The sequence below is a fragment of the Dendrobates tinctorius genome, unplaced genomic scaffold (assembly GCF_039654945.1).
Source record: "Dendrobates tinctorius isolate UK_male_01 unplaced genomic scaffold, ASM3965494v1 ptg000075l, whole genome shotgun sequence".
NCBI lineage: Eukaryota > Metazoa > Chordata > Amphibia > Anura > Dendrobatidae > Dendrobates > Dendrobates tinctorius.
The window spans coordinates 54,567,898-54,593,596 of NW_027361743.1; the positions used below are offsets into that span (position 1 = coordinate 54,567,898).

Here is a 25,699-nt window from a genome sequence, read left to right on the forward strand (position 1 = left end):
TCATGTGCAGGCATTTCAGGATCTTAGGTATCCATAGTTATGACCACTAGCAACTAGCTAACTGTCACTATATCAATGGTCGTAACCATGGATACCTAAGGTCCTACAGTTCCTGCAGATGAGGAAACAGACATAGCGAATCAGAAAAACTATACCACATTTCTAATTGGAGGTATTTGCTAATACTATTATCATTATTATTATTACTATTATTAACAAACCTACTATATATTGGGATAGGATCTTGGAGGCGGGAATACCCCTTTAAGGGAAGTTAGTATATCAGCATGGGTACATATGATCTACAATTTAAAAGAGCATTCTTCAAACACAAAATTTCACAGCCATTTACTTGCAGCCAGAAGGATGACAGTGATAAAAAAAAATGTTAGATTTTGGTTAAAGTTAAAAATCTAAAATTCAAGGGTGGCTCCCTTTATTCTCATAGATGACACATTCATTTGTCAAATAATTACATAGAATAAGTGTTTGTTTCTTGTCCTTTTCACATTGTATTCAGTTGCTTTAGTTGTCCCTGTGCCATGGCAGTACTGTGATCGCTCATAAAAAATAAGTGACTTTACAGGAGAGATCATTGGGACAAAAGGGAAATGTTTCCCTTTTCCGCACCATTTTGTGACATTATTTTCTAAAAGCAAAAGTCAAGTAGTATTTGCAGAGTCAGCACTTACGAGTTGGTGCAGGTCTAAAAACAAGTACCCCATGAATATTTTGCTTTACAGATTTTACCTCCTCTATACAGATTTAAAGAGGACCTTTCACCAGGTTGCCAGTTATTGTTCTTATGTTATTCCCGCTGAGGATTCCGCTTTTTTCTTTGGAGACCTATGATGGGTTTAGAGATATGAGCATTTTTATTTACTGCTAATTATTATAGTGTATGATGGGGACGTGGCTCATAGGATCCTCAGGGGTGTGTCTCTACACTGCTCTGCATAATTATCCTGTGAGCCACGCCCCCTTGGTAACTGTAAAATTAGCATCAAATAAAAAGGCCAATATCTCTGGAACCGTATGGCGTATTTTAAAAAAGAAAAAAACAGAATACTCCAAGAAGCATCGGTAATAAAATAAGAACAAGAACTGGCAACTTTTGACCTGGTGACAGACTCTCTTTAAGGAGTTGGGTTGTAGTAAGGTGGGTGAAAATGTCACTGTGGAGGAAAAAATCTAATGATTCTACCTCTTCATGTGTTTGTTCAGCAGGTATTTCAGGGATCATTTGCCTATTCTAGAAATATGGCATTACTGCCTAGTATGGGAATACCACTTAATGTATTTAAAAAAGAGAAAAATATATATCTAGGTTCATTAACATATATGGTAATTATCATTTCAGAGAATAATATTCTGTACATTGTGATGGAATATTGTGACGGTGGAGACCTGATGAAGAGGATTAACATGCAGAGGGGCATTCTGTTTGATGAAGACCAGGTACACAATCAGTATACCAACTGCAATAAGACTGTGGCTCAGATGTTTATTAGACATTGGTGAAATTGCTTGTCAATTGGTTTCCCAGTTTCAGTACAGTATATAAGTGCCTCATTACATTCAGAATTCAGTGTTGTAGCTTGTTATGAATATGCAAACAAGCCAAATTGCATCAAAATGTTAAAGCCAAGTTGGGGAGAACAGAGCCAGCTGAAGGCCCAGGTTCACGAACAGTATAGGGGCCCCTTGCTCTGGAAAAGCTCATCATAGAGCAATTCACCCGACCTATAGCTCTCATACATTAGAGAAAAAATGTATAAATTTTCTGATTGTGAGTGGGCAGGCGAATAGTTTACCTACCCTTTGCCGAAATGTGTCTGTGACAGAAGCTGTGTTTGCTGCTTTGGAGGTAGACGTACCATTGGTATGTCCGCCCTTGAAGATGAGATTTGAATTTGGAAGTCCAATCTATTTCTTTTTTTTTCTAGTAGAAAAGCCACTGCCAGTGTCTTTTAGTGACCTACTTCACTATCCCTGTTGGAAACATGCACGCTCAACTAAACTGAGCGTGTAGATCACCCCCAGGGCAAGTGGGGTACACTTACTCGGTACCAGGCCGGTGTCTTAAAGGGATTTGCCGCGGTGGCGGTGACCCGGTCCGTGGCCCTGGGTGTCCATGTAAAATAGGTGGAATAGAGTTTGTGTAGAAAAGTTTGTGACTTCACCTGTGGTATCTAGTGAGAGGTGACCAGCGCTGCAGTGCAGATCCTCTGAGGCAGATGGTGTGATGCAGCAGAGGTGTAATAGCTCTCCACAGGCAGAGCTGTAGTCCCAGGGCAGTGGTAGTAGATATTGAGGTAGGTGGTATAGTGTTTAGGCACAGAGATGTAGCAGTGCTGAGTGGGTTGGCGCAGGAAGAAGGCAATGAAACAGCTGAATGCAGTTCCAAAGCTTTACTCACGTTTCTGGCATAGACAGGTGCCCGGTTCTGTGCTGTGTCCTCCAGGTCAGGTGCTCAACCAACTCCCAGGCAAATGGAGCACACCCTTCCAGCATTCCCTTTCGTGTGCCTTTTCTGAACATCTCATTACTAGCACTAATCTGAAGTACTTGTAGTTATGAATTACACTCAAGTTCCTCTTTCTTGCTGTTATTCAGAACTCCACTCACACAGGCTGTAGCCTGCTTCTGGGACTCCTTACAATCATGTCCCGGCTCACACACGTTGCTGCTGTGTCGTTGAGTCTTAGGTGGGAATAAAGTGATCACAACTTCTATTCCTCCGGTTTCTGCTGTAGGATCATTAGTATCACACACAGCCTCGGATACCAGTGCTCGGCCTTTGGCGCATAAACTTAGGAATGAGCTCTGCTCTAGCTCCGATCCCAGTTCTCTCCTCCTCACGTTTCGTTCTTTTCTATGTTTCTTCTGAGAACTAATCTTTCTCTTTCCTTCCTTGCCAGCAGCTCCAGCTCACAGGAGGCTGCTGCATAAACGTCCTTTCACTCCATCCCCCTCTGGGGATCTCTGTCTTAACTTCCTGTCAGCTTTCCCCTCTTTAGTGCCATCTAAGCTCCACCCACCTCGCAGCACCCTTCATGAACCAAGCAGGGGCCATAGAGGGTGCTCTGCTGTTCTAAGGTTTCCCTGCTGGGTGCAGGTGCTGGAGTCTGGTCAGGTGTTACCATCTTACCTGAGGCATGGGATACTACACCTCAGGAGGAGGTGCAGTACCTCTGTGGCGACTGAACCCTCAGGGGCGCCACACGTGCATCTACATAGCGGTTAAAAATTTTTCAGCTGAATAACCATTAAATAATAACTTTATTTATATTGCACCAGCATATTCTGTACCACTTTACAGTTAAGAAAATATAGCCAATAATTTATTATCAGTAATTTTAAGCCAATAAACTCATCATCTGAGTCCATTACATGCACTCAATTAGACAGTAACATGAATTTAAGTAGGCTATGTTATCCATGATCGTAGAGTAGCCGTCAATTTAATTTTTATTTCATAAATCTATAGTACATATGAAAATAAGCAACATTGTAATATACAGTGGCATGTAAAAGTTTAGGCACCCGTGGTAAAAATTACTGTTATTGCAAATGGATAAGCAAGTTGAAGATGAAATGATCTCTAAAAGGCCTAACGGTAAGGATGACACATTTCCTTTGTATTTGAGGCAAAAAAAAAAATATACATAAATAAAAATTACAAAAATGAAAATGGGTGGAAGGAAAAGTTTTGGCACCCTGCATGGTCAGTACCTAGTAGCACCCCTTTTGAAATTATCACAACTTGTAAACACTTTTAGTAGTCAGCCAAGAGTCTTTCAATTCTTGTTTGAGGGATTTTCATCCATTCTTCCAGTTCTGTGAGATTCCTGGGTCGTCTTGCATCCTCTGCTATTTTGAGGTTAGCCACAGATTTTCAATGATGTTCAATTTAGGGGACTGCGAGGTCCATTGTAAAACCTTTATTTTGTGCCTTTTGAGGTAGTCTATTGCAGGGTTCCCCAACTCCAGTCCTCAAGGCCCACCAATGGGTCATGTTTTCAGGATTTCCTTTGTATTGCACAGGTGAAGCAATTATCACCTGAGCAATACTAAGGAAATCCTGAAAACATGATCTGTTGGTGGGCCTTGAGGACTGGAGTTGGGGAACCCTGGTCTATTGTGAATTTTATGTGTATTTAGGATCATTATCTATTTGTAGAAGCCATACTCTTTTCAACTTCAGCTTTTTTACAGATGGTGTTATGCTTGCATCAAGAATGTGTTGAAATTTCTTTGAGTCCATACTTCCCTCTACTCTCGAAATGTTCCCCGTGCCATTGGCTGCAACACAACTCCAAAGCATGATTGATCCACCACCACGCTTAAAGGGAGTCTGTCACCTTCTTTTGGCGGGCAATTTAAATGAGGTCGGTCCGGTCCGAAGGGCGGTGTTTGTGATCTTTGCCGCCTCCCCATCCTTGGCAGCCGTCCACAGTTTTTTCATGAATAGGTGTGCACCATTTTTCACGCGTGCGCTAAGCATTCTTGGCTCGCGCACGCCGGTTAACTTAGCCCAGGAAGTATTTTGCTGTGTTCTGGGGCCTAGTTAAACGGTGCATGCGCAGTCAGGCTTTTCGTCTTTGCCCGCAGTTGGGAAAAGCATACTGTGCATGCGCGAGCCAAGAATGCTTAGCTCACGCGCGAAAGATGGCGGACACCTATTCATGAAAAAACTGCGGACGGCGGCCAAGGATGGGGAGGAGGCAAAGATCACATACACCGCCCATCGGACCGGACCGACCTAATTTAAATTGTCCGCCAAAAGTAGGTGACAGATTCCCTTTAATGTGTGATAATTTGGTACAAACTCACAACTGGAGAAGCACAAGTTAGGGACCACTGGTTTTAAAGATGGATTTACCCAAATTTTAAGAAGCTGTAATATTCCTTTCTAGGCTTTATCTTGAGTCAATTTGTCCATTTTCCTTGGAGCTAAATTTTCCAGTCCAGGAAAAAAATAAAAATCTTTTCTAAAATGTAACAAATGTGTTAAAAAATTAAGATCTATAGATGTCCAGCGGAGTGCACTACATAGGTTTTTGTGACAGAACATGTCAATAAAGGGTCTGTCTCATCAGTGTACTCCCTGGCCATAAGCTTTATTAGAGCAGATGTCAGCAGAATATGGACATAGTATGTGGACATCCCCCTCTCAGGAATCCTTCCCCTATACAAGCTTAAGTACCACTGGACGCAGTTAAAGTAATTTGAAGGGGATTATTTATGGGTCGCCCTCGCACACCCAGGGCAGCGGGGTACTCGGTCCCGGGCCGGTGTCAAGGCGGGAATTTGTCACAGCAGCGGTGACCCGGTCCGTGGCCCTGGGCACCCAATATCAATGGCGGTGATGTTAATGGTGGTAAAGTTTATTAGAATAGTTTGTGACGCCACCCGTGGTGTTTGGCAAGTAAAATGTTGAGCCAACGCTGCATGCAGATCCACTGGGACTGATGGTGTGGTGCAGCAAAGATGGTATAGCTCCCCACAGGTGGAGCTGTAGTCCCAGGGCAGTGTAGGTGCAATGGATGCGGAGAGGCGCAGAATGGTATTGATGCTGGTACCCAGGTGTAGTGGTGCGGGGATAACTGAAGGACACCCGAGTATGCGGTTCCAAAGCTTTACTCACTGTTTGCAGTTCACTCAACTGCCTGCCTCCGTACTGTGTTCTCCAGGTCAGGGCTCCAGCCAACCTCCAGGCAGGATAGGATTCTCCCTTCCACACTCTGCCAACATGTACCTTACTGAACAACTCCTCCAATGCGCCTTTAGGTGCGAAGCACTCCAGTTCTTAGTTACCCTGGAATGCCTCTCTCTAGGTGTTCCTAGTCTTTACTTGTTTGACAGACAGCTGTAGCCTGCTTCGGGGACTCCTCGCTGCGTCCTGGCACTCTATTCAGTTGCTGTTGTGTCCCAAGTCTATGATGGGAGCAAGGCGTTAGCGGCTCACTACTCCTCCGGTGTCTGTTGCCGGACATAAAGATCCAATCAACCTCGGGGACCGGGCCCCGGCCTTTGCGCTCTCTGGACTGGAAGGGTTCTCTATCTCTCTTCAACCAGCTTCCCACCGTCCTCCTATTCTCCTTCGTTCCGATCTGTTCTATCTCGCTTATGGAAGGTTAGGTTATCAATCTTATCAGTCTCTTTCTCTGGTCTTTCTCGTGCCAGCAGCCCAGATCACTGGGACCTGCTGCAGCACGTCCTTCAGTCACCCATCTTCTCTCTTAACCAACCAACTACTAACTGTTCCCCAACTCTCACTCTTTTATATCGTCTCACTCCACCCGCCTCCCAGCACATCTCGTGTTACGAAGCAGGGTTCCATGAGGGGTGCTCTGATAACCCCCAGCCTGAAGCTGTTAGGTGGCCCCACTGAACTATCCTGTGTGTGGAATGCAGGTGTGGAGCGTGGTCAGGAGTTCCCACCTTACCTGGATGGTGGGGCACTACACCTTAGGAGAAGGTGCAGTACCTCTGTGGCGACTGAAGCCTCAGGGGCGCCACATTTACAAGAGGAGTTTTCCCATATATTTATGGGTTAATTTCTCTTGTAAATAGTCACATTTAAATTTATAGAATATGCCATAAATGTCTGACAGGCGTATGTCCTAGAGGTGGTGCCTGCACTTTTGTGCAAGTTTCGAAAAGATCTGAGCACTCAACCTTGTGTTCGGTTACTTTCATAGACCTTGACAAGAGTCACAGTGTATGAAACCAGAGCCCACTAAACTCATCCTGAAGCAGCTATGTGGTTGACTCAAGACCCCTGTACTGGTGATTGATGGGTGCCTAAGAGGTCAGACACCTACACCAGTCTAATGCACCCTTTGAAGGAAATTTCAGAGAAAAAATACCTTCTACGGAAATGCTGGTTGGGTCAGATTCCAGATTATAGCTTTTTAGGGTTTGTTGTTGAGGCTGTGTGATGCTTTTCTGTAATGTTCTTTTCATACTGTTTGGTGAAGAACTGGTGCTATTCTTCACAAAGTGCAAAATCATCAGGCAAATGAGTAGTCGGAAACGAGCAGAAGTCAGGGCAGGTTGCAGTGCAAAATACTTAGTCAGAACGGGGCGTGTCCGGATGAGGAGCTGAGCGGGCACAGGAAATGCTAGCTCCGTGCTCCAGCAGACCGTCGTGGCTTACAGCACCTGACAACAACAGGGAAAGCCCGCAATATTGCTCACCACATCCTCTGGCAGGGTCCGGGCACCAATGGGTGCACCACCAGGAGCAGAGGAGCAGCGCTGGGCAGGGTACCGGTCTTTATGCCGGAGCCCGGGAAAAATCAAGATGCCCGCCACAGCACTCACCATGCGGCTGGCGGCGAAGTGGAACGCTCTGGGGGGTCTGATCTGCTGACATATTGAGGAGAAACTGGAGGAATTCCCCACAGCGCACAACCACTTAGTGGACGCTCACAATGAAGCAGATGAGGAGATCACCACCCTAAAACTGAAGCTGGCAGACTTGGAAGACCGCTCCATGCGCAACAATCTGCGCTTCAGGGGGATACCAGAAAGCGTTACTGCGTACGCATTGAAGGAGTTCCTATTGGATTTCTTTACCACATTAGTACTCGAGGCGGAACAGTGAGACCTCATAATAGACAGAGTGCACAGGATCCCCAAACCCAAAAGTGCCCCCACCTCTCTCTGCACCCAGGGATGTAATTTCCTGGCTTCATTTTTACTGTTACAGAACCACTTAGCACCCAGAATATGTTGTGCAGTTATATGGATGTATAATAGGTTCTATGTGAGATGCATGTCCCTAATGCATCAGCAATACCCTTTTGTCCGCTCTCCCCCAACCTTTGTCATTTCCACAGTAAACATCGGCAGGCTCCGGCCACATGCGGCTTTTGTAATGCATGTCGGGCCTGCCCTCTGTATCTGTGTGATATATTCTGTGTCCTGTGAGTACAGTGTTGTCAGACTGGAAATACATGGAGAAGCAGTGATCTTTTATATGCGCCCATGCACTCAGAGGAATTCCAGCCAGCGTCATTCATTCAGACTCCAGCCAACGCAGAGCGGACCTCGAAAACACGGGGTGGTACTGAAAGAGGTGCCCCAGGTTGGAAGACCCCGTCACACTGGTGGCAGCCAGCAGGATTTGATACCCCTTCTACAGGAGGAAAGGAATGAATGGAAAATAACTACCAGAAGTTAAAGAGGACTACATTAAAAGATCTGGTGGAAGCCTGAGGGTTGATCGCCAGCAACAAAACAAAAGCGGATTTGATAGCAGCCATCATGGAACATGACAGTGCAGCGCCCCCCAATGTGAATGTGGAGGAGACCGAATTCCAGAGGGAGGTAAAGAACAGACTGGCGTTCTATGGCCTAAACCCTGCAGTAGAGATCATACGAGAGGTGATGGCTGATGTGCGTACTGATCTGAAGGAAAAGATGGCCGAGCGGACCAGGATAGAGCTAGCCAAGATGGAGATGGCAGAGCGGACCAAAGTGGAGCTGGCCAAGATGGAGATGGCAGAGCGGAGAGAGGAGAGCCAGCGAGCAGGGGGAGCTCTGGCCTTCGACCAGGTACCTTCAACAGTAAGCCACAAAAAGATCCAGTACAATGCCTTCCGACCGTTGGGGGAGGCAGAGGAAGACATTGATGGCTTTCTGCAGGACTTTGAGCGGCAGTGTGCCCTTCATCAAGTAAAGCCGGAGGAACGGGTTCAGATTCTGGCCAGCAAGCTGACAGGCCGGGCAGCGGACGCCTATCGCACGGTACCTGATGAGGACTGTATGGACTATGAGCGGATCAAAGTGGTGATCTTGGCCCGGTATGCGCTGACACCAGAGGCCTACCGCCAAAAGTTCCGCGGACTTATAAAACGCGTAACCAATACCCACGCTGAATGGGCCTGTAAATTACGGCGGTCACTGCTACAGTGGGTACAAGGGAGCCAAGCAACCACTAAGGAGGACGTCCTCCAGCTCTTCCTGTTAGAACGATTCTTTAATGGACTAAACCCCGAGACACAGGAATGGCTTCGGGACAGGCGGCCAACGACTCTTGAGGAAGCCGCTCGTCTGGCCGATGAACATCATGATGCCAGGAGGCCGCAGTTCTCCGGATCAAAGGTGGTCACTCGGGGCCCACCTATGGACCTGGAGGGCCTCAAACCACCGAAGATTGTAGGGGGATCAGCTAGAAACCCGGCCTACCACAGTCCCCCTGGGGCGCGATGCCACACCTGCCGTCAGCTGGGCCACCTGCAAGGACAATGCCCCAACCGTACTCAGCATACCCAGTGGCCAAAGGCGGGAACAGCTACCTTCAGCCGGGCTGCTGTACACTGCTACCAAGGCGAAGCTGACCCGGCATTGGGGGCTACGACTAACCAAGGGGTGGAAGAGATGGAGGAAGTGCTGCATGAAGTAGACCCCGTGCAGGCAGCCCGGGCAGATAATCGACAACAGCATCGACAGGTCATGTGGGTTAATGGGAAACGTATGCAGGGACTAAGAGATTCCGGAGCAACTTTGACCCTTGTGAAGCGTCATCTCGTCCGGGACCAAGAGAAGACGGACCGGACAGTGGCAGTCTGTGTAGCAGGGGGAGCCATACATCGACTACCCACTGCCAGGATTCACCTGAACTGGCGAGTCGGGGATGGCCTTGTTGAGGTCGGCTTGATGGAGGATTTGCCTGCAGACGTCTTGCTGGGAAATGACTTGGGGCCCATGTTGTCTGCATTCTCGGTGGCCCCTCTGGCTGAGACCTATCCTGTGACCACCCGGAGACAAGCTCGAGCTGCGGAGGCGGAATCACACTCAGAGGAGGCCCAGGTAAGATATCCCAGCCCTGCACATATTCTCATAGCCAGACACATTTCTTGGGCCACCCCAGATGAATTTAAGAGGGAGTTACTTGATGATCCTTCATTGGAGGGATATCGTGGGAAGGCACAGGAAGGGAGAGGAGTACTAGAAGTGGAACAGTTTGTATGGAAGCAGGGACTCCTCTACCGGATCACAGAGCAGCACCACACAGGGACAAGCTCCACTATAAAACAACAGCTGGTAGTTCCCAAGAAGTATATGTCATGGTTAGGACATGGTTAATGTCCTGTTCTGACAGGGTTAACATTGCCGGCCTCTCTTTGGATCTGGGAGGGGTATTTATGCTCACTCCATACTGGCATTCTCTGTCAGTTATACTGCTATTCTGGTGTGTCTGACCCCTGGTGTGTGTGTACTCTGCATTGTTTGTTTGCTTCCCGTGTATGACCCGGCTTGTTCCTTCACTCTGTACTCCGTCTCTCGTTTTTGGTATCATTGTCTTTTCTGGTTCTGACCTCCTGGCTTGGCTATCGTTACTCCGTTACAGTTTACCCCTATTGTACCGTCTAATACCTGTTCTGGTTTTCTGATCTATTGCTACGTCCTGACTATTCTTTCTGTCTAAGCCCTTTGGTACTATCCTGCTCTCGTGCTTTGACCCGGCTTGATCTGGTGTCTGTCTCTGTCTATGCTCCTTGGTAACATTGTCCTGTAGTTACCCTTCTAGGAGTTTCCCTGCAGCTCCTAGCTCTGTGGAGCTTAGGCCATGCCCCCAGCAGTCACGTGATTCAGGTCCTGGAGCATGCATTGTCACCACTGCTGCTCGCTCTGCAGGTATCTTTGTGCACAGTCTTTGTACTCAGGACACGCGCCCTGGCTCAGTGAGCAAGTGCAGTGCGGTGTTCCTGACATTATAACTGACCGTTTCAGTTTTTTTTCCTCTGAAGGAAAAAAAAAGTGTGTGATATCCTCATGGATCCCATACAAGCCTTGGCTGATCAGGTCAAGCACCTGACCCAAATGTTCCATAAACTCAATGTGGAACAGCGCACGATGGCCCATACCCAGCAACAGTTGGTTACTGTGCAGGGGGCTGTCGATGCAGGGGCTTCTAGTTCTGGGGGTAGGGATGTGTCATTAGCGTCCCCCGAATCTCCAGTCAAATGGCCCGATCCCTTCTCAGGGGATAAAAAGGAGTTCAGGTCTTTCAGAGAAGGATGCAAGCTTTTTTTTTTCTCTAAGGCCCCGCTCCTCCGGGGATGAGTTCCAGAGGGTGGGGGTCATTATTTCCCTACTTCGGGGGGCTCCGCAAGCATGGGCTTTCTCTCTGTCTTCCTCTGCTCCTGAACGTGTCAGTGAACTTGTTCTTTGAGGCTCTGGGGCATATTTATGACGAGCCTGATAGAGTGCGTCTGACAGAGGATATGGTGATGAGTGTGACACAGGGAAGGCACTCTGCTGAATGGTTCTGCTCAGAGTTTAGACGTTGGACCGCCGAAGTATCCTGGAATGACGCCGCCCTGAGGGGGTTGTTTCGCAGGGGCCTTTCTGACCATTTGCAGGACGCTCTGGCATTACATCCGCCTCCTGATACCCTGGAGGACGCCATGATGCAGGCGGTCCGTATGGACCGGAGACTCCGTGCTAGAGGAATGATGCAACAAGAGTCTCCCTTGTACCCCAAATTGTGTGACACTTCACCCGTATCTGAGCCCATGATCGTTGGGTCAGTCTCGTTTAAGGAGAAAGAGAGAAGGCACCGCAGAGACAACCTACTATGTTTTTACTGTGGAGCCTCTGGACATTGGAAAAGGAATTGTCCCTCCTGCCCTTCTTCAGAGAAACCTTCAGAGAAACGACTGAGTCTGGGCAACAATCGAGGAGGTTGTCCAGACACCCAGGTACATTTTTTCTCACGTATAAAAATGGTCATCCAGGTTGAATTGGAAATTGCTGGCGGTCCTGTTATGACCACCGCCTTTGTTGACTGTGGTTCCTCCATTAATCTGATTGATGCCCAAGTTGTGACTCTTAATAAGATAGGGACAGTCAGGTTAAAAGACCCTGTTAAAATTGTGGCTGTGGATTCATCCCCTCTTACCCGGGATGGAATTTGTTTTAGGTTTGAAGTTTTTTCTATGAAAGTGGGTTCCACTCATGTGGAAAATGTAAGTTGTTTCGTTATGAATAATCTGCCTGCAGGACTGGTATTGGGAATGCCCTGGTTGCAACGCCACAATCCTGTTATTGATTGGGTGAAGGGGGAGATCACCCGTTGGGGATGTAATGATAATGGTCTGTGTTGTAACCCGGTTCCTTTTGTCAATCCGATAAAATCTGTATCTGTGTCATCTGTCGGTCTGGAGGGTATTCCGGAGTACCTGAGAGACCTTAAAGATGTGTTTTCCGAAAGCGAGGCCGAGGCGCTCCCACCACATAGACCATATGATTGTGCTATCGATTTAGTACCTGGAGCCAAATTACCCAAGCCTCGTTTGTTTAATTTGTTCGGGCCTGAGCGCCAAGCTATGAAAGAGTACATTAAAGAAAGCCTTCGCAAGGGGCATATTCGGCCCTCGGTCTCACCCGTGGCAGCGGGGTTTTTCTTTGTAAAGAAAAAAGATGGTGGGTTGCGACCGTGCCTCGACTTTCGAGAACTGAACAAAATTACTGTTAAGAACACATACCCTCTCCCGTTGATTCCTGATCTATGCAATCAACTCACGGGGGCCAAATGGTTTTCTAAGCTCGATCTACGAGGGGCTTATAACCTTATAAGGATCCGGGAGGGGGACGAATGGAAAACAGCGTTCCTGACAACTGAGGGGCTGTTTGAAAACCTGGTTATGCCCTTCGGCCTCACTAATGCTCCTGCGGTTTTTCAGAACTTTATTAATGTTGTTTTTTCTGACTTGATTGGACGTTATGTTGTCATTTACCTGGATGACATTTTGATTTACTCTGAGGACAGTCAGTCACACTTGCATCATCTGCGTACGGTGCTTATGAGACTCCGGGAGAACCATTTGTATGCTAAGCTGGAGAAGTGCTCATTTTTTATGCAAGAACTGTCTTTTCTGGGTGTAATTGTATCCGGGGAGGGATTCCGCATGGATCCAGGGAAGGTTCAGGCCATTACAGATTGGGTGCAGCCTCATGACCTGAAGGGGTTGCAGCGATTTCTGGGCTTCGCTAATTATTATAGGAAGTTCATTAAAGGGTTCTCGCAGGTGGTAAAACCCTTGACGGACCTCACTCTTAAAGGGGCAGATGCAGCGTCGGACTGGAACACCTTGGGCCCACCAGAGAAAATCATTCTTGGGGCCCACTATGTAGCTGCATAGAGTTAAATACCAGACCACCAATTATGCGGTAAAACACGCTAATATCCGGGTATAATATAAGGTTGTACATGTCTTAATTATGTAGCAGGAGTTGGGGTAGCCCCCTCATAGAATATAAAGCAGCCCCCTCACATAGTATAATGCAGCCATCTCATAGAATATAATGCAGCCATCTCATAGAATATAATACTGCCCCCCTCATAGGGTATAATACTGCCCCCCCTCATAGGGTATAATACTGCCCCCCTCATAGGGTATAATACTGCCCCCCTCATAGGTCATAGGGTATAATGCACCCCCTCATAGGGAATAATGCACCCCCTCATAGGGAATAATGCTGCCCCCTCATAGGGTATAATGCTGCCCCCCTCATAGGGTATAATGCTGCCCCCCTCATAGGGTATAATGCTGCCCCCCTCATAGGGAATAATGCACCCCCTCATAGGGAATAATGCTGCCCCCCTCATAGGGTATAATGCTGCCCTCCTCATAGGGTATAATGCTGCCCCCCTCATAGGGTATAATGCTGCCTCCTCATAGGGTATAATGCTGCCCTCCTCATAGGGTATAATGCTGCCCCCCTCATAGGGTATAATGCTGCCTCCTCATAGGGTATAATGCTGCCCCCCTCATAGGGTATAACGCTGCCCCCCTCATAGGGTATAACGCTGCCCCATCATAGGGTATAATGCTATATAGATATATAGATATAGAGTTAGATAGATATAGATAGAAAGATAGATGTAGAAATAGATAGATATAGAGATAGATAGTAGATAATGGATAGAAAGTAGATAATGGATAGATATAGATAGAAAGATTCATAGAGATAGATAGAGATAGATAGAGATAGATATAAAGATAGATATAAAAAGAAATATAGATAGATAGGTAGATAGATAGGTAGATAGATATAGAGATAGATAGAAAATAGATAATGGATAGATATTATAGATATAGAGATAGATAGCTATAGATAGAAAGATATAGAGATAGATAGATATATAGATAGAGCTAGATAATAGATAGAGATATACAGATATAATAATAATATAGACATATATAGATATAGAGATAAATATATATAGATAGATGGCTATAAATAAAAATAGATATAGAGATATATATAGAGATAGATAGATATAGAGATAGATATAGAGACAGATAGATATAGAAAGATAGATATAGAGATAGATATAGAGATAATAGCTAGATATAGAGATATGCATAGAGATAGATAGATATAGAGTTAGAAAGATAGATAGAGATAGCTAGATAGATAGATGGATAGATAGATATAGATAATAGAGATAATAGATAGATATAATAGATAGATATAGAGATAGATATAGAGATAGATGGATAGATAGATAGATAGATAGATAGATAAAGAGAGAGAGATGGAGATAGAGATAGATAATGAGATATAGAGATAGATATATAGATATAGTGTTAGATAGAAAGATAGATATAGAGATAGATAGATATAGAGATAGATATGGATATAGAGATAACAGATAGATAGATATAGAGATAATATATAGATAGATATAGAGATAATATATAGATAGCTATAGAGAGAGAGATATAGAGATAGATATAGAGAGAAACAGATATAGATATAGAGATAGATATAGAGATAGATAGGTAGATAGATATAGAGATAATAGATAGATATAGAGATAGATAGATATAGATATAAAGATAGAGACAGAGAGAGCGGTAGAGAGAGATATAGAGAGAGATAGATACAGAGATCGATAAATAGATAGAGATAGATAGATAAAGATAGATAATAAATATAGAGATAACAGATAGATATAGAGATAGAGTAAGATAGAAAGATATAGAGATAGGTAGATATAGATAGTAGAGATAGCTAGATAGACATAATAGATAGATATAGATAGATATAGAGATAGATAGAAAGATAGATATAGAGATAGATGTAGAGATAGAAAGATAGATATAGAGAGAGAGCGATAGATAGATAGATATAATAGATAGAGATAGATAGATAGATATAGAGATAGATATAGAGATAGAAAGATAGATATACAGAGATAGAGATAAATAGATAGATATAGAGAGAGATATAGAGAGAAATAGATATATATAGAGATAGAGAGAGATAGATATAGAGAGAGATAGATACAGAGAAAAGATAGAGATAAATAGATAGAGAAAGATAGATAGATAGATATATAGATATAGAGATAGATAGATAGATATACAGAGAGATAGATATAGAGATAGAGATATATAGATAGATAGCTATAGAGATAGATATAGAGAGAAATAGATATAGATATAGATATAGAGATAGATATAGAGATAGATAGAGATAGATATATAGATATAGATATAATAGATATAGAGATAGATATAGATATAGAGATAGAGCGATAGATAGCGAGAGATATAGATATAGAGATAGATACAGAGAAAAGATATAGAGATAGATAACGGATAGATAAATAGATAGATAGGTATAGAGATAGATATAGATATTAGATAGAGAGATATATAGATAAAGATAGATAGATATAGATGGTAGCTAGATAGATAATAAATATAGAGATAATAGATATAGAGATAGATAGAGTAAGATAGATAGATTTTCTAAGCAAGCCCACTTTGTGCCATTACCTGCGTTACCATCTGCTGAAACCTTGGCTCGTTTGTTTATACAGCACATTGTTCGACTGCATGGAGTGCCTGTGAACGTGGTGTCGGACAGGGGTGTGCAATTTGTGGCCAGGTTTTGGAGAGCGTTTTGTATGAAGTTGGGGGTCACGTTGTCATTCTCCTCTGCCTATCACCCGGAATCTAACGGACAAACGGAACGCACCAACCAGTCATTGGAGCAGATTCTGAGATGCCTGGCCTCCTCCAGACAGGAAGACTGGTGTGAGGTATTACCCATGGCAGAATTTGCATTCAACTGTCGGGTTAATCAGTCTACCGGAAAGCCTCCCTTTCTGGTCAATTATGGGTTTGTTCCGCAGTTTGGGGAATTTTCCCGTATGGATACGGATTGCCCTGGTGCCGAGGGGATGGTACAACAATTAAAAACCCTCTGGAAGGAGGTACAGGGGAACATCTCCAAAGCCCAGAAGAAGTTCAAACATTTTGCAGACAGGAGGAGGGGGGTGGTTCCTGCGTTGACAGTGGGGGAAAAAGTCTGGTTGTCCACTCGTAACATCAAACTTAAAATACCCTCTATGAAGTTGGGCCCCAAATTTATTGGCCCATACAAGATTGTAGAGGTGATCAACCCGGTGGTATACAGATTACAGTTGCCCACCTCCTTCAAAATCTCTAACGTCTTCCACAGGTCCCTATTAAAACCTGTGGGGACAGTTAGAGAAGATCCCTCATCCGTGGCTCCACCAGTGTTGGTAGAGGGTCAACTGGAGTACGAGGTAGGGCGCATCATTGATTCGCGGTGGGTGCGCCGGAGACTTCAGTACCTTATCCATTGGAAGGGATATTCCGTTGAGGATCGATCGTGGGTTCCGGCCAGTTCGGTGCACGCTGATCGACTGGTGCGGGCTTTTCATGCCAGGTACCCTGAGAAACCTGGGGGTCCGGTGGCCCCCCATTAAGAGGGGGGTACTGTCATGGTTAGGACATGGTTAATGTCCTGTTCTGACAGGGTTAACATTGCCGGCCTCTCTTTGGATCTGGGAGGGGTATTTATGCTCACTCCATACTGGCATTCTCTGTCAGTTATACTGCTATTCTGGTGTGTCTGACCCCTGGTGTGTGTGTACTCTGCATTGTTTGTTTGCTTCCCGTGTATGACCCGGCTTGTTCCTTCACTCTGTACTCCGTCTCTCGTTTTTGGTATCATTGTCTTTCTGGTTCTGACCTCCTGGCTTGGCTATCGTTACTCCGTTACAGTTTACCCCTATTGTACCGTCTAATACCTGTTCTGGTTTTCTGATCTATTGCTACGTCCTGACTATTCTTTCTGTCTAAGCCCTTTGGTACTATCCTGCTTTCTCGTGCTTTGACCCGGCTTGATCTGGTGTCTGTCTCTGTCTATGCTCCTTGGTAACATTGTCCTGTAGTTACCCTTCTAGGAGTTTCCCTGCAGCTCCTAGCTCTGTGGAGCTTAGGCCACGCCCCCAGCAGTCACGTGATTCAGGTCCTGGAGCATGCATTGTCACCACTGCTGCTCGCTCTGCAGGTATCTTTGTGCACAGTCTTTGTACTCAGGACACGCGCCCTGGCTCAGTGAGCAAGTGCAGTGCGGTGTTCCTGACAGTATAGGCAGGAGCTACCGCGAATCTCTCATGATATACCCTTGGCCAGGCACTTCGGCGTCAGTCGCACCAGGCATCGTCTGACACAAAACTTCTTTTGGCCGGGGGTAACCTATGATGTTCATCAGTACTGCCAGACCTGTGACAGTTGTCAGCGCATTGGCAAGAGGGGGGATCGATGCAAGGCCAACTTACGCCCCCTCCCCATTGTGGAGGAACCATTTAGCCGAGTAGCGGTCGATCTGATAGGGCCGTTAGCCAAACCCAGTCCGTCCGGGAAAAAGTATATATTGACCGTGGTAGATTATGCCACACGATACCCAGAGGCGGTTGCGTTACCTAACATACTGGCAGAGACGGTGGCGGCCGCCCTGCTCCAGGTTTTCTCACGGGTTGGATTTCCCCGGGAGATTATCTCGGACCAGGGTACCCAGTTTACAGCAGAGGTGACCAACCAACTGTGGAAGCTGTGCGGCGTAAAGTCCATTAGAAGCGCCCCGTACCACCCGCAAACCAATGGGTTGTGTGAACGCTTTAACGGGACATTAAAACAGCTCATTGGGACTTTTACCAGGACCTACAGGGACTGGGAGAAATTCTTGCCACACCTTCTGTTTGCCTATCGGGAGGTGCCCCAAGAATCCACGGGGTTCTCCCCGTTCGAGCTGGTATACGGGAGACGGGTAAGGGGACCCCTAGACTTAGTGCTGGAACACTGGGAAGGGGAGGGCCTCATAGAAGGTGTACCTATTGTACCCTATGTGCTGGAATTCCGGGACCGCCTACAGGAGCTGACTCAGGCTGTACGTGAGAACATGCAGGCGACCCAGCGGCGCCAGCGCATATGGTATGATCGGAGGGCCAGAGAACGCACTTTGGAAATAGGACAGAAGGTCCTGGTGTTAGAGCCCACTAAGCAGAATAAGTTTCAAGCTGCATGGCAGGGGCCCTACCAGGTAGTGGAGAAAATAGCCAACACAACCTATAATGTCGCCGATTATGACGACCCCAGGGTTATCCGCATGCTCCACGTGAATATGCTGAAGCCCTACCGGGAGCGCCCTGAAGAGGTAGTGGCCATCTGTGCACCTGAAGCAGAGGATTTAGCTGGACTTCATGGCGTTTCTAGGGACAGCGGGGAATTACAGGAAATTTGTTCCCAATTACAGCAGCGTAGCCAAGCCCCTCACTGATCTGACCCGTAAGAACCAACCCCGCCAGGTAACCTGGACCTCAGAGTGTGAGGAAGCCTTCCGCTAACTAAAGGACGCCCTCACCAATACCCCTGTATTGGCCGCACCCGATCCAACTACACGTTTCCTTGTTCATACAGACGCTTCTATGTTTGGATTGGGTGCAGTACTGAGCCAAGTCGGGCCGGACGGCCAAGAACACCCGGTAGCTTACCTGAGTCGGAAACTACTGCCCCGTGAAGTAAGCTATGCGGCCATCGAGAAGGAGTGCCTGGCGGTAGTATGGGCACTCAAGAAGTTGCAACCATATTTGTATGGACGACAGTTTTCCCTTCTAACGGACCATAATCCCCTAGTCTGGCTTAATCGGGTCTCCGGAGACAGCGCCAGATTGCTGCGGTGGAGTTTAGCCCTACAACCTCTGGACTTCACCATCCACTACAGACCCGGCAAACAAAACGGTAACGCCGATGGACTAAGTCGACAAACGGAACTTGTACCAACCCCATAAACTTCGGTCATCCCCAAACCGATCCGTTGAGGATCAGACTGTGTATGCCGATCGCGTCGCTGAAAAGGGGAGCCGTGTTATGTGTTACAGAACCACTTAGCACCCAGAATATGTTGTGCAGTTATATGGATGTATAATAGGTTCTATGTGAGATGCATTTCCCTAATGCATCAGCATTACCCTTTTGTCCGCCCTCCCCACCACCTTTGTCATTTCCACAGTAAACATTGGCAGGCTCCGGCCACCTGCGGCTTTTGTAATGCATGTCTGGCCTGACGCTTGTCTATTGGCCGGCCCTCTGTATCTGTGTGATATACAGTGGGGCAAAAAAGTATTTAGTCAGTCAGCAATAGTGCAAGTTCCACCACTTAAAAAGATGAGAGGCGTCTGTAATTTACATCATAGGTAGACCTCAACTATGGGAGACAAACTGAGAAAAAAAAATCCAGAAAATCACATTGTCTGTTTTTTTTTTTCATTTTATTTGCATATTATGGTGGAAAATAAGTATTTGGTCAGAAACAAGCAATCAAGATTTCTGGCTCTCACAGACCTGTAACTTCTTCTTTAAGAGTCTCCTCTTTCCTCCACTCATTACCTGTAGTAATGGCACCTGTTTAAACTTGTTATCAGTATAAAAAGACACCTGTGCACACCCTCAAACAGTCTGACTCCAAACTCCACTATGGTGAAGACCAAAGAGCTGTCAAAGGACACCAGAAACAAAATTGTAGCCCTGCACCAGGCTGGGAAGACTGAATCTGCAATAGCCAACCAGCTTGGAGTGAAGAAATCAACTGTGGGAGCAATAATTAGAAAATGGAAGACATACAAGACCACTGATAATCTCCCTCGATCTGGTCCTCCACACAAAATCCCACCCCGTGGGGTCAGAATGATCACAAGAACGGTGAGCAAAAATCCCAGAACCACGCGGGGGGGACCTAGTGAATGAACTGCAGAGAGCTGGGACCAATGTAACAAGGCCTACCATAAGTAACACACTACGCCACCATGGACTCAGATCCTGCAGTGCCAGACGTGTCTCACTGCTTAAGCCTGTACATGTCCGGGCCCATCTGAAGTTTGCTAGAGAGCATTTGGATGATCCAGAGGAGTTTTGGGAGAATGTCCTGTGGTCTGATGAAACCAAACTGGAACTGTTTGGTAGAAACACAACTTGTCGTGTTTGGAGGAAAAAGAATACTGAGTTGCATCCATCAAACACCATACCTACTGTAAAGCATGGTGGTGGAAACATCATGCTTTGGGGCTGTTTCTCTGCAAAGGGGCCAGGACGACTGATCCGGGTACATGAAAGAATGAATGGGGCCATGTATCGTGAGATTTTGAGTGCAAACCTCCTTCCATCAGCAAGGGCATTGAAGATGAAACGTGGCTGGGTCTTTCAACATGACAATGATCCAAAGCACACCGCCAGGGCAATGAAGGAGTGGCTTCGTAAGAAGAATTTCAAGGTCCTGGAGTGGCCTAGCCAGTCTCCAGATCTCAACCCTATAGAAAACCTTTGGAGGGAGTTGAAAGTCCGTGTTGCCAAGCGAAAAGCCAAAAACATCACTGCTCTAGAGGAGATCTGCATGGAGGAATGGGCCAACATACCAACAACAGTGTGTGGCAACCTTGTGAAGACTTACAGAAAACGTTTGACCTCTGTCATTGCCAACAAAGGATATATCACAAAGTATTGAGATGAAATTTTGTTTCTGACCAAATACTTATTTTCCACCATAATATGCAAATAAAGTGAAAAAAAAACCAGACAATGTGATTTTCTGGATTTTTTTTTCTCAGTTTGTCTCCCATAGTTGAGGTCTACCTATGATGTAAATTACAGACGCCTCTCATCTTTTTAAGTGGTGGAACTTGCACTATTGCTGACTGACTAAATACTTTTTTGCCCCACTGTATTCTGTGTCCTGTGAGTACAGTGTTGTCAGACTGGAAATACATGGAGAAGCAGTGATCTTTTATATGCGCCCATGCACTCAGAGGAATGCCAGCGTCATTCATTCAGACTCCAGCCAACGCAGAGCGGACCTCCGAAAACACGGGGTGGTACTGAAAGAGGTGCCCCAGCTTGGAAGACCACGTTACATTTACCATTTCAAAGAAGCCATTAGCAAAGCTGCAGTGGGCAGACCAGAGCTCCCGGAAAGGTTTAAGAGCATCCTGGTGATCACCGGCTTCTCCACTGTCACCCTGAACAGGAGGTGGGAATTCTCCACAGCCAGCAAGATCCTACGGGACAATGGGATCGTGTATAATTAGGGCTACCCTGTGAAGCTGATCGTCACAAAGAATGGAGCCACACAGGTCCTGACGTCCCCTCGAGAGGCCATGACTCTGCTGCAGAAGTAGTCGCTAGAGACGGTGGATGAGCATACCAGCTCTCCATTGAAGAAGCCGACCACCCTGATGAGGGAGTGGACATGAACAAAAAAAGTAGAATACGGCAACTTCTTTTCATCATGGTCTGTGGTGGCACTAGAGTATAATTGTTTTGCTTCTCTCACTACCCCACACTATATAACTGGATAGAGGAGCACATCCAGGAGGTTCACTTAGAATCAAACTCAATTTTTGAAACTGATACAGTTTTTCACAAATTTAAAAGTTGGTTTTTGGTAGTTCCCCATTTTTTCCTAATTGTCTAGTGATGACATATAAATTATATCTGTAATTTGTATATGGTTCTTCACATTTCCAGCATTAATATAAAGGGACTGAATAGTTATGGAAAGAGGACCAATCCCTAAAAGCAGATGTATTATGCGTTCAAGAAACACACCTAAATAGCACTGGCGCTCACAAACTGCAGAATAGAAATTTCCCAAATATATTTCATTCTCATGCAATTGACAAAAAAGAGGAGTGGTAATTGTGATAAAGAACACCGTCACCTTCCAGCTAATCACCAGCGTAGTTGACGATGAGGGAAGATACGTCATCCTAGTCTGCACCATAAATAACAAAACCTACACAATTGTCTCTATTTACATCCCTAAGGCCGGTTTCACACTTCAATTTTTTGATGTCAAAATCAGCTGTTTTTATAAAAAAAACAGATCTGCCCCTTTTTTGACGGATCCGGTGTAATTTTAGCATCCGCCGGCTGGAGTAAACGGACAATGTAACGTTTTTTCCAGCAGCGGACCGCTATTTTAAACTGCGCATGCCTGTAAGATTTTCTATGCCATGCATTTTAACCCTAAATGCCGTTCTGGAACTCTCTCTTTCCCTCCCCCTCCCTCTCTCTCTCTCTCTCTCTCTCTCTCATAGCCCCACAAAAGCAATTTTCCAAAAATTACAGAAATTAAGGTATGAAATATACCAACTACTCCAACACAATTATGAGCATAATTTAAGGAAAATTAAAGCCAAATATTATTGGCAGGGAAACAAAGGGGGCAAAATATTAGCCAACAAAATTAAAGCCAAAATGACCAAGCAAAGATTATCCCACATACAGCACAACCAAAATAACATAATTTATAACCCTAAGGAAATCGCCAATGCCTACTCACATTACTATTCCTCCCTCTATAATCTACAGGAAAATACCGCAATACCACAACCCACCCCCCCAACTAATAAATTAGTTCTTAGAGAGCATAAAACTTCCTAAGATACCAGAGGAGGCATTGCATATATTAAACCAACCAATATCCCAAGCAGAAATACAGCAAATAATTAGCGGAATGAAAAACAACAAGTCCCCCGGCCCTGACTGTCTAACGAGCGAATACTTCAAAACATACTAATCCCTCACATGACAGTAATTTTCCAAAAACCGTCAAAATTCCAAAAGAGATGATACAGTCAACAATTATACCCATCCCCAAACCAGGAAAAATCCCTGATCGAACCGTCCATTTTAGGCCGATTTCATTATTGGACACAGATCTTAAAATCTATTCCAAAATCCTAGCTAATAGGACCTCAGATATAATCCTGGACTTAGTGCATAAAGACCAAGTGGGATTTGTTCAGTCTAGACAGACCCCGGATGTCACGAGGAGTATGATCGATATCATCTACATGGCTGGAAGGAAACAGATCCCCTCTATCAGTAGCGTAGGTAATGGGGGGGGCAGAGGGGGCCATTGCCCCGGGCCCAGTCACATGCAGGGGCCCACTGGGAGACATGGCCAGTATCTGAGGTTTCAGGGAGAGAGCAGCACAATGCCGGCTCCCCTGTCTGACAGACTGCACAGCGTCAGGTTGCTGAGGCGGCTGTCAGTCAGTGCCGGGGTGCAGTTACAGCCGCCACTCTCTATTCACAGAGCGGTGACTGAAACCATGCCAGCGCAACCCCTATGACTGGAAGAGCAAGCCTCCCGGTAAAGGGATTCTCAGTGCGGGCGTCACAAGGTGTCAGAACGCTATTAACGACTATACTGTGTATTGGAGGAGCAGTGGGGACATCATTATATGTATAGGGGAACTCTGAAGGACATCATACTGTATGTACGGGAGCTGTGGGATCATCATACTGTGTATAGGGGAGCTGTGGGATCATCATACTGTGTATAGTGGAGCTGTGGGATCATCATACTGTGTATATAGGGCAGCACGGTGGCTCAGTGGTTAGCGCTGCAGCCTTGCAGCGCTGGGGTCCTGGGTTCGAATCCCACCAAGGAGGTTGTATGTTCTCCCTGTGTTTGCGTGGGTTTCCTCCGGGTGCTCCGATTTCCTCCCACACTCTAAAGACATACTGATAGGGAATTTAGATTGTGAGCCTCATCGGGGACAGTGATGATAATGTGTGCAAACTGTAAAGCGCTGCGGAATATGTTAGCGCTATATAAAAATAAAGATTATTAAGATTATTATAGGGGAGATGTGGACCTACCATACTGTGTATAGTGGAGCTGTGGGATCATCATACAGTGTATAGGAGAGCTGTGGGATCATCATACTGTGTATAGTGGAGCTGTGGGATCATCATACTGTATATAGGGGAGCTGTGGGATCATCATACTGTATATAGGGGAGCTGTGGGATCCTCATACTGTGTATAGGGGAGCTGTGGGATCATCATATGGTGTATAGGAGAGCTGTGGGATCATCATACAGTGTATAGGAGAGCTGTGGGCCTACCATACTGTGTATAGGGGAGCTGTGGGATCATCATATAGTGTATAGGAGAGCTGTGGGCCTACCATACTGTGTATAGGGAAGCTGTGGGATCATCATACGGTGTATAGGGGAGCTGTGGGCATACCATACTGTGTATAGGGGAGCTGTGGCATCATACTTTGTATAGGAGAGCTGTGGGATCATCATACGGTCTAGATGGTAGCTGTGTGTCCAGCATACTGTATATAGAGGAATTATACATGTGGAACTCAGGGGACATTATTAAATGTTAAGGGGGCACTTAAACATTATTGTTATAGGGGCTCTCAGTATTGTGACCATCAAAGTTGCACATGGAGTATTATTACTTTCTAGGGACAAAATGTGGAGGGCACATTATTTTCTAGGGGGCAATTTTACCACCAAGGAGGTGGTATTACAATGTAAGGGGCACAGTTGTGGCATTACTTTGTGGGGCAGTAAGAGGAGCTCTGTTTTTGGACCACACAGCAGTTGCAGTAATAGGGGCACATACAGCAGCAGCAGCTCAGTATTGGGGTATCGGCAGGATGAGGAGTTTGTGCAGGTTGGGAATACATTTGCACATGAAAACATGAAACACAATGGGATGAAACTGAAAGGGAGAAGATACACTTTAGATATTAGAAAAAACTTTTTGACAGTGAGGGTGATCAATGAGTGGAAAAGGTTGCCACGAGAGGTGGTGAGTTCTCCTTCAATGGAATTGTTCACACAGAGGCTGGACAGACATCTGTCTGAGGTGGCTTAGTGAATCCTGCATTGCTGCATTGAGCAAGGGGGTTGGACACAATGACCCTGGAGGTACCTTCCAACTCGAATATTCTAGGATTTCATGATTCTACATTTGAACGGTGCGGGAAATGTGAGAAGACAGATGTGTCTTTGTTGTAATCTCTGCAGATGAATCCTGGTTGGAGAAGTTGACATGTTGGTCTGGGTCAGATGGAAAACACGGGAAAAGTGAATGACTCCACCAGAAAGAACGTCCTCTGTAAGTCGCCATCTATAACTGTGCAGTAATCTCTATATGTTCTGCATGACCGGTATCTACCACTATATGTCACCATAAGGCGGTAATATCAGTGCTGGTCTTTGTATAGACTTTTATTTTCAATAACAGGGCGGTCATCTCCTGACGTTCCCCTATACCACCATAGTTATAATCATGATTACCTGGTTAGGGGACACAGGCAGACACAGACAGAAAGGGCCGCTGTGCAAGAACAATATATGATCCCTTTGCAGCCCAAGAGCCCCTAGAAATGCAAAATTGCACCTTTTTTCAGGTAAAAAGGGCCCCTCTTACCTATTGCGCACATGTGCGGCTGCGGAGGTTGCACCAATGATTTGTCCGCATGTTAGGGGCCCACTCAGATCTTTGGCCCCCCCTGAGCTGAACCCCTAGCTACGCCTGTGCCC

General features: G+C 45.8%; 1 protein-coding gene across 7 annotated transcripts in view; it reads left to right on the forward strand.

Moving 5' to 3' along the window:
• NEK5 (NIMA related kinase 5) overlaps window positions 1–25,699 on the forward strand; it is a 171,644-nt gene that overhangs the window by 69,536 nt on the left and 76,409 nt on the right. For 6 of the 7 annotated variants that reach the window (XM_073583298.1, XM_073583297.1, XM_073583295.1 and 3 more), the window contains exon 4: window positions 1,361–1,458. In XM_073583298.1, coding sequence (XP_073439399.1) covers window positions 1,361–1,458 — 98 coding nt within the window. Of the gene's footprint in view, window positions 1–1,360; window positions 1,459–25,180; window positions 25,272–25,699 lie in introns of those variants that run through there. The other variant, XM_073583296.1, reaches the window with a different exon arrangement.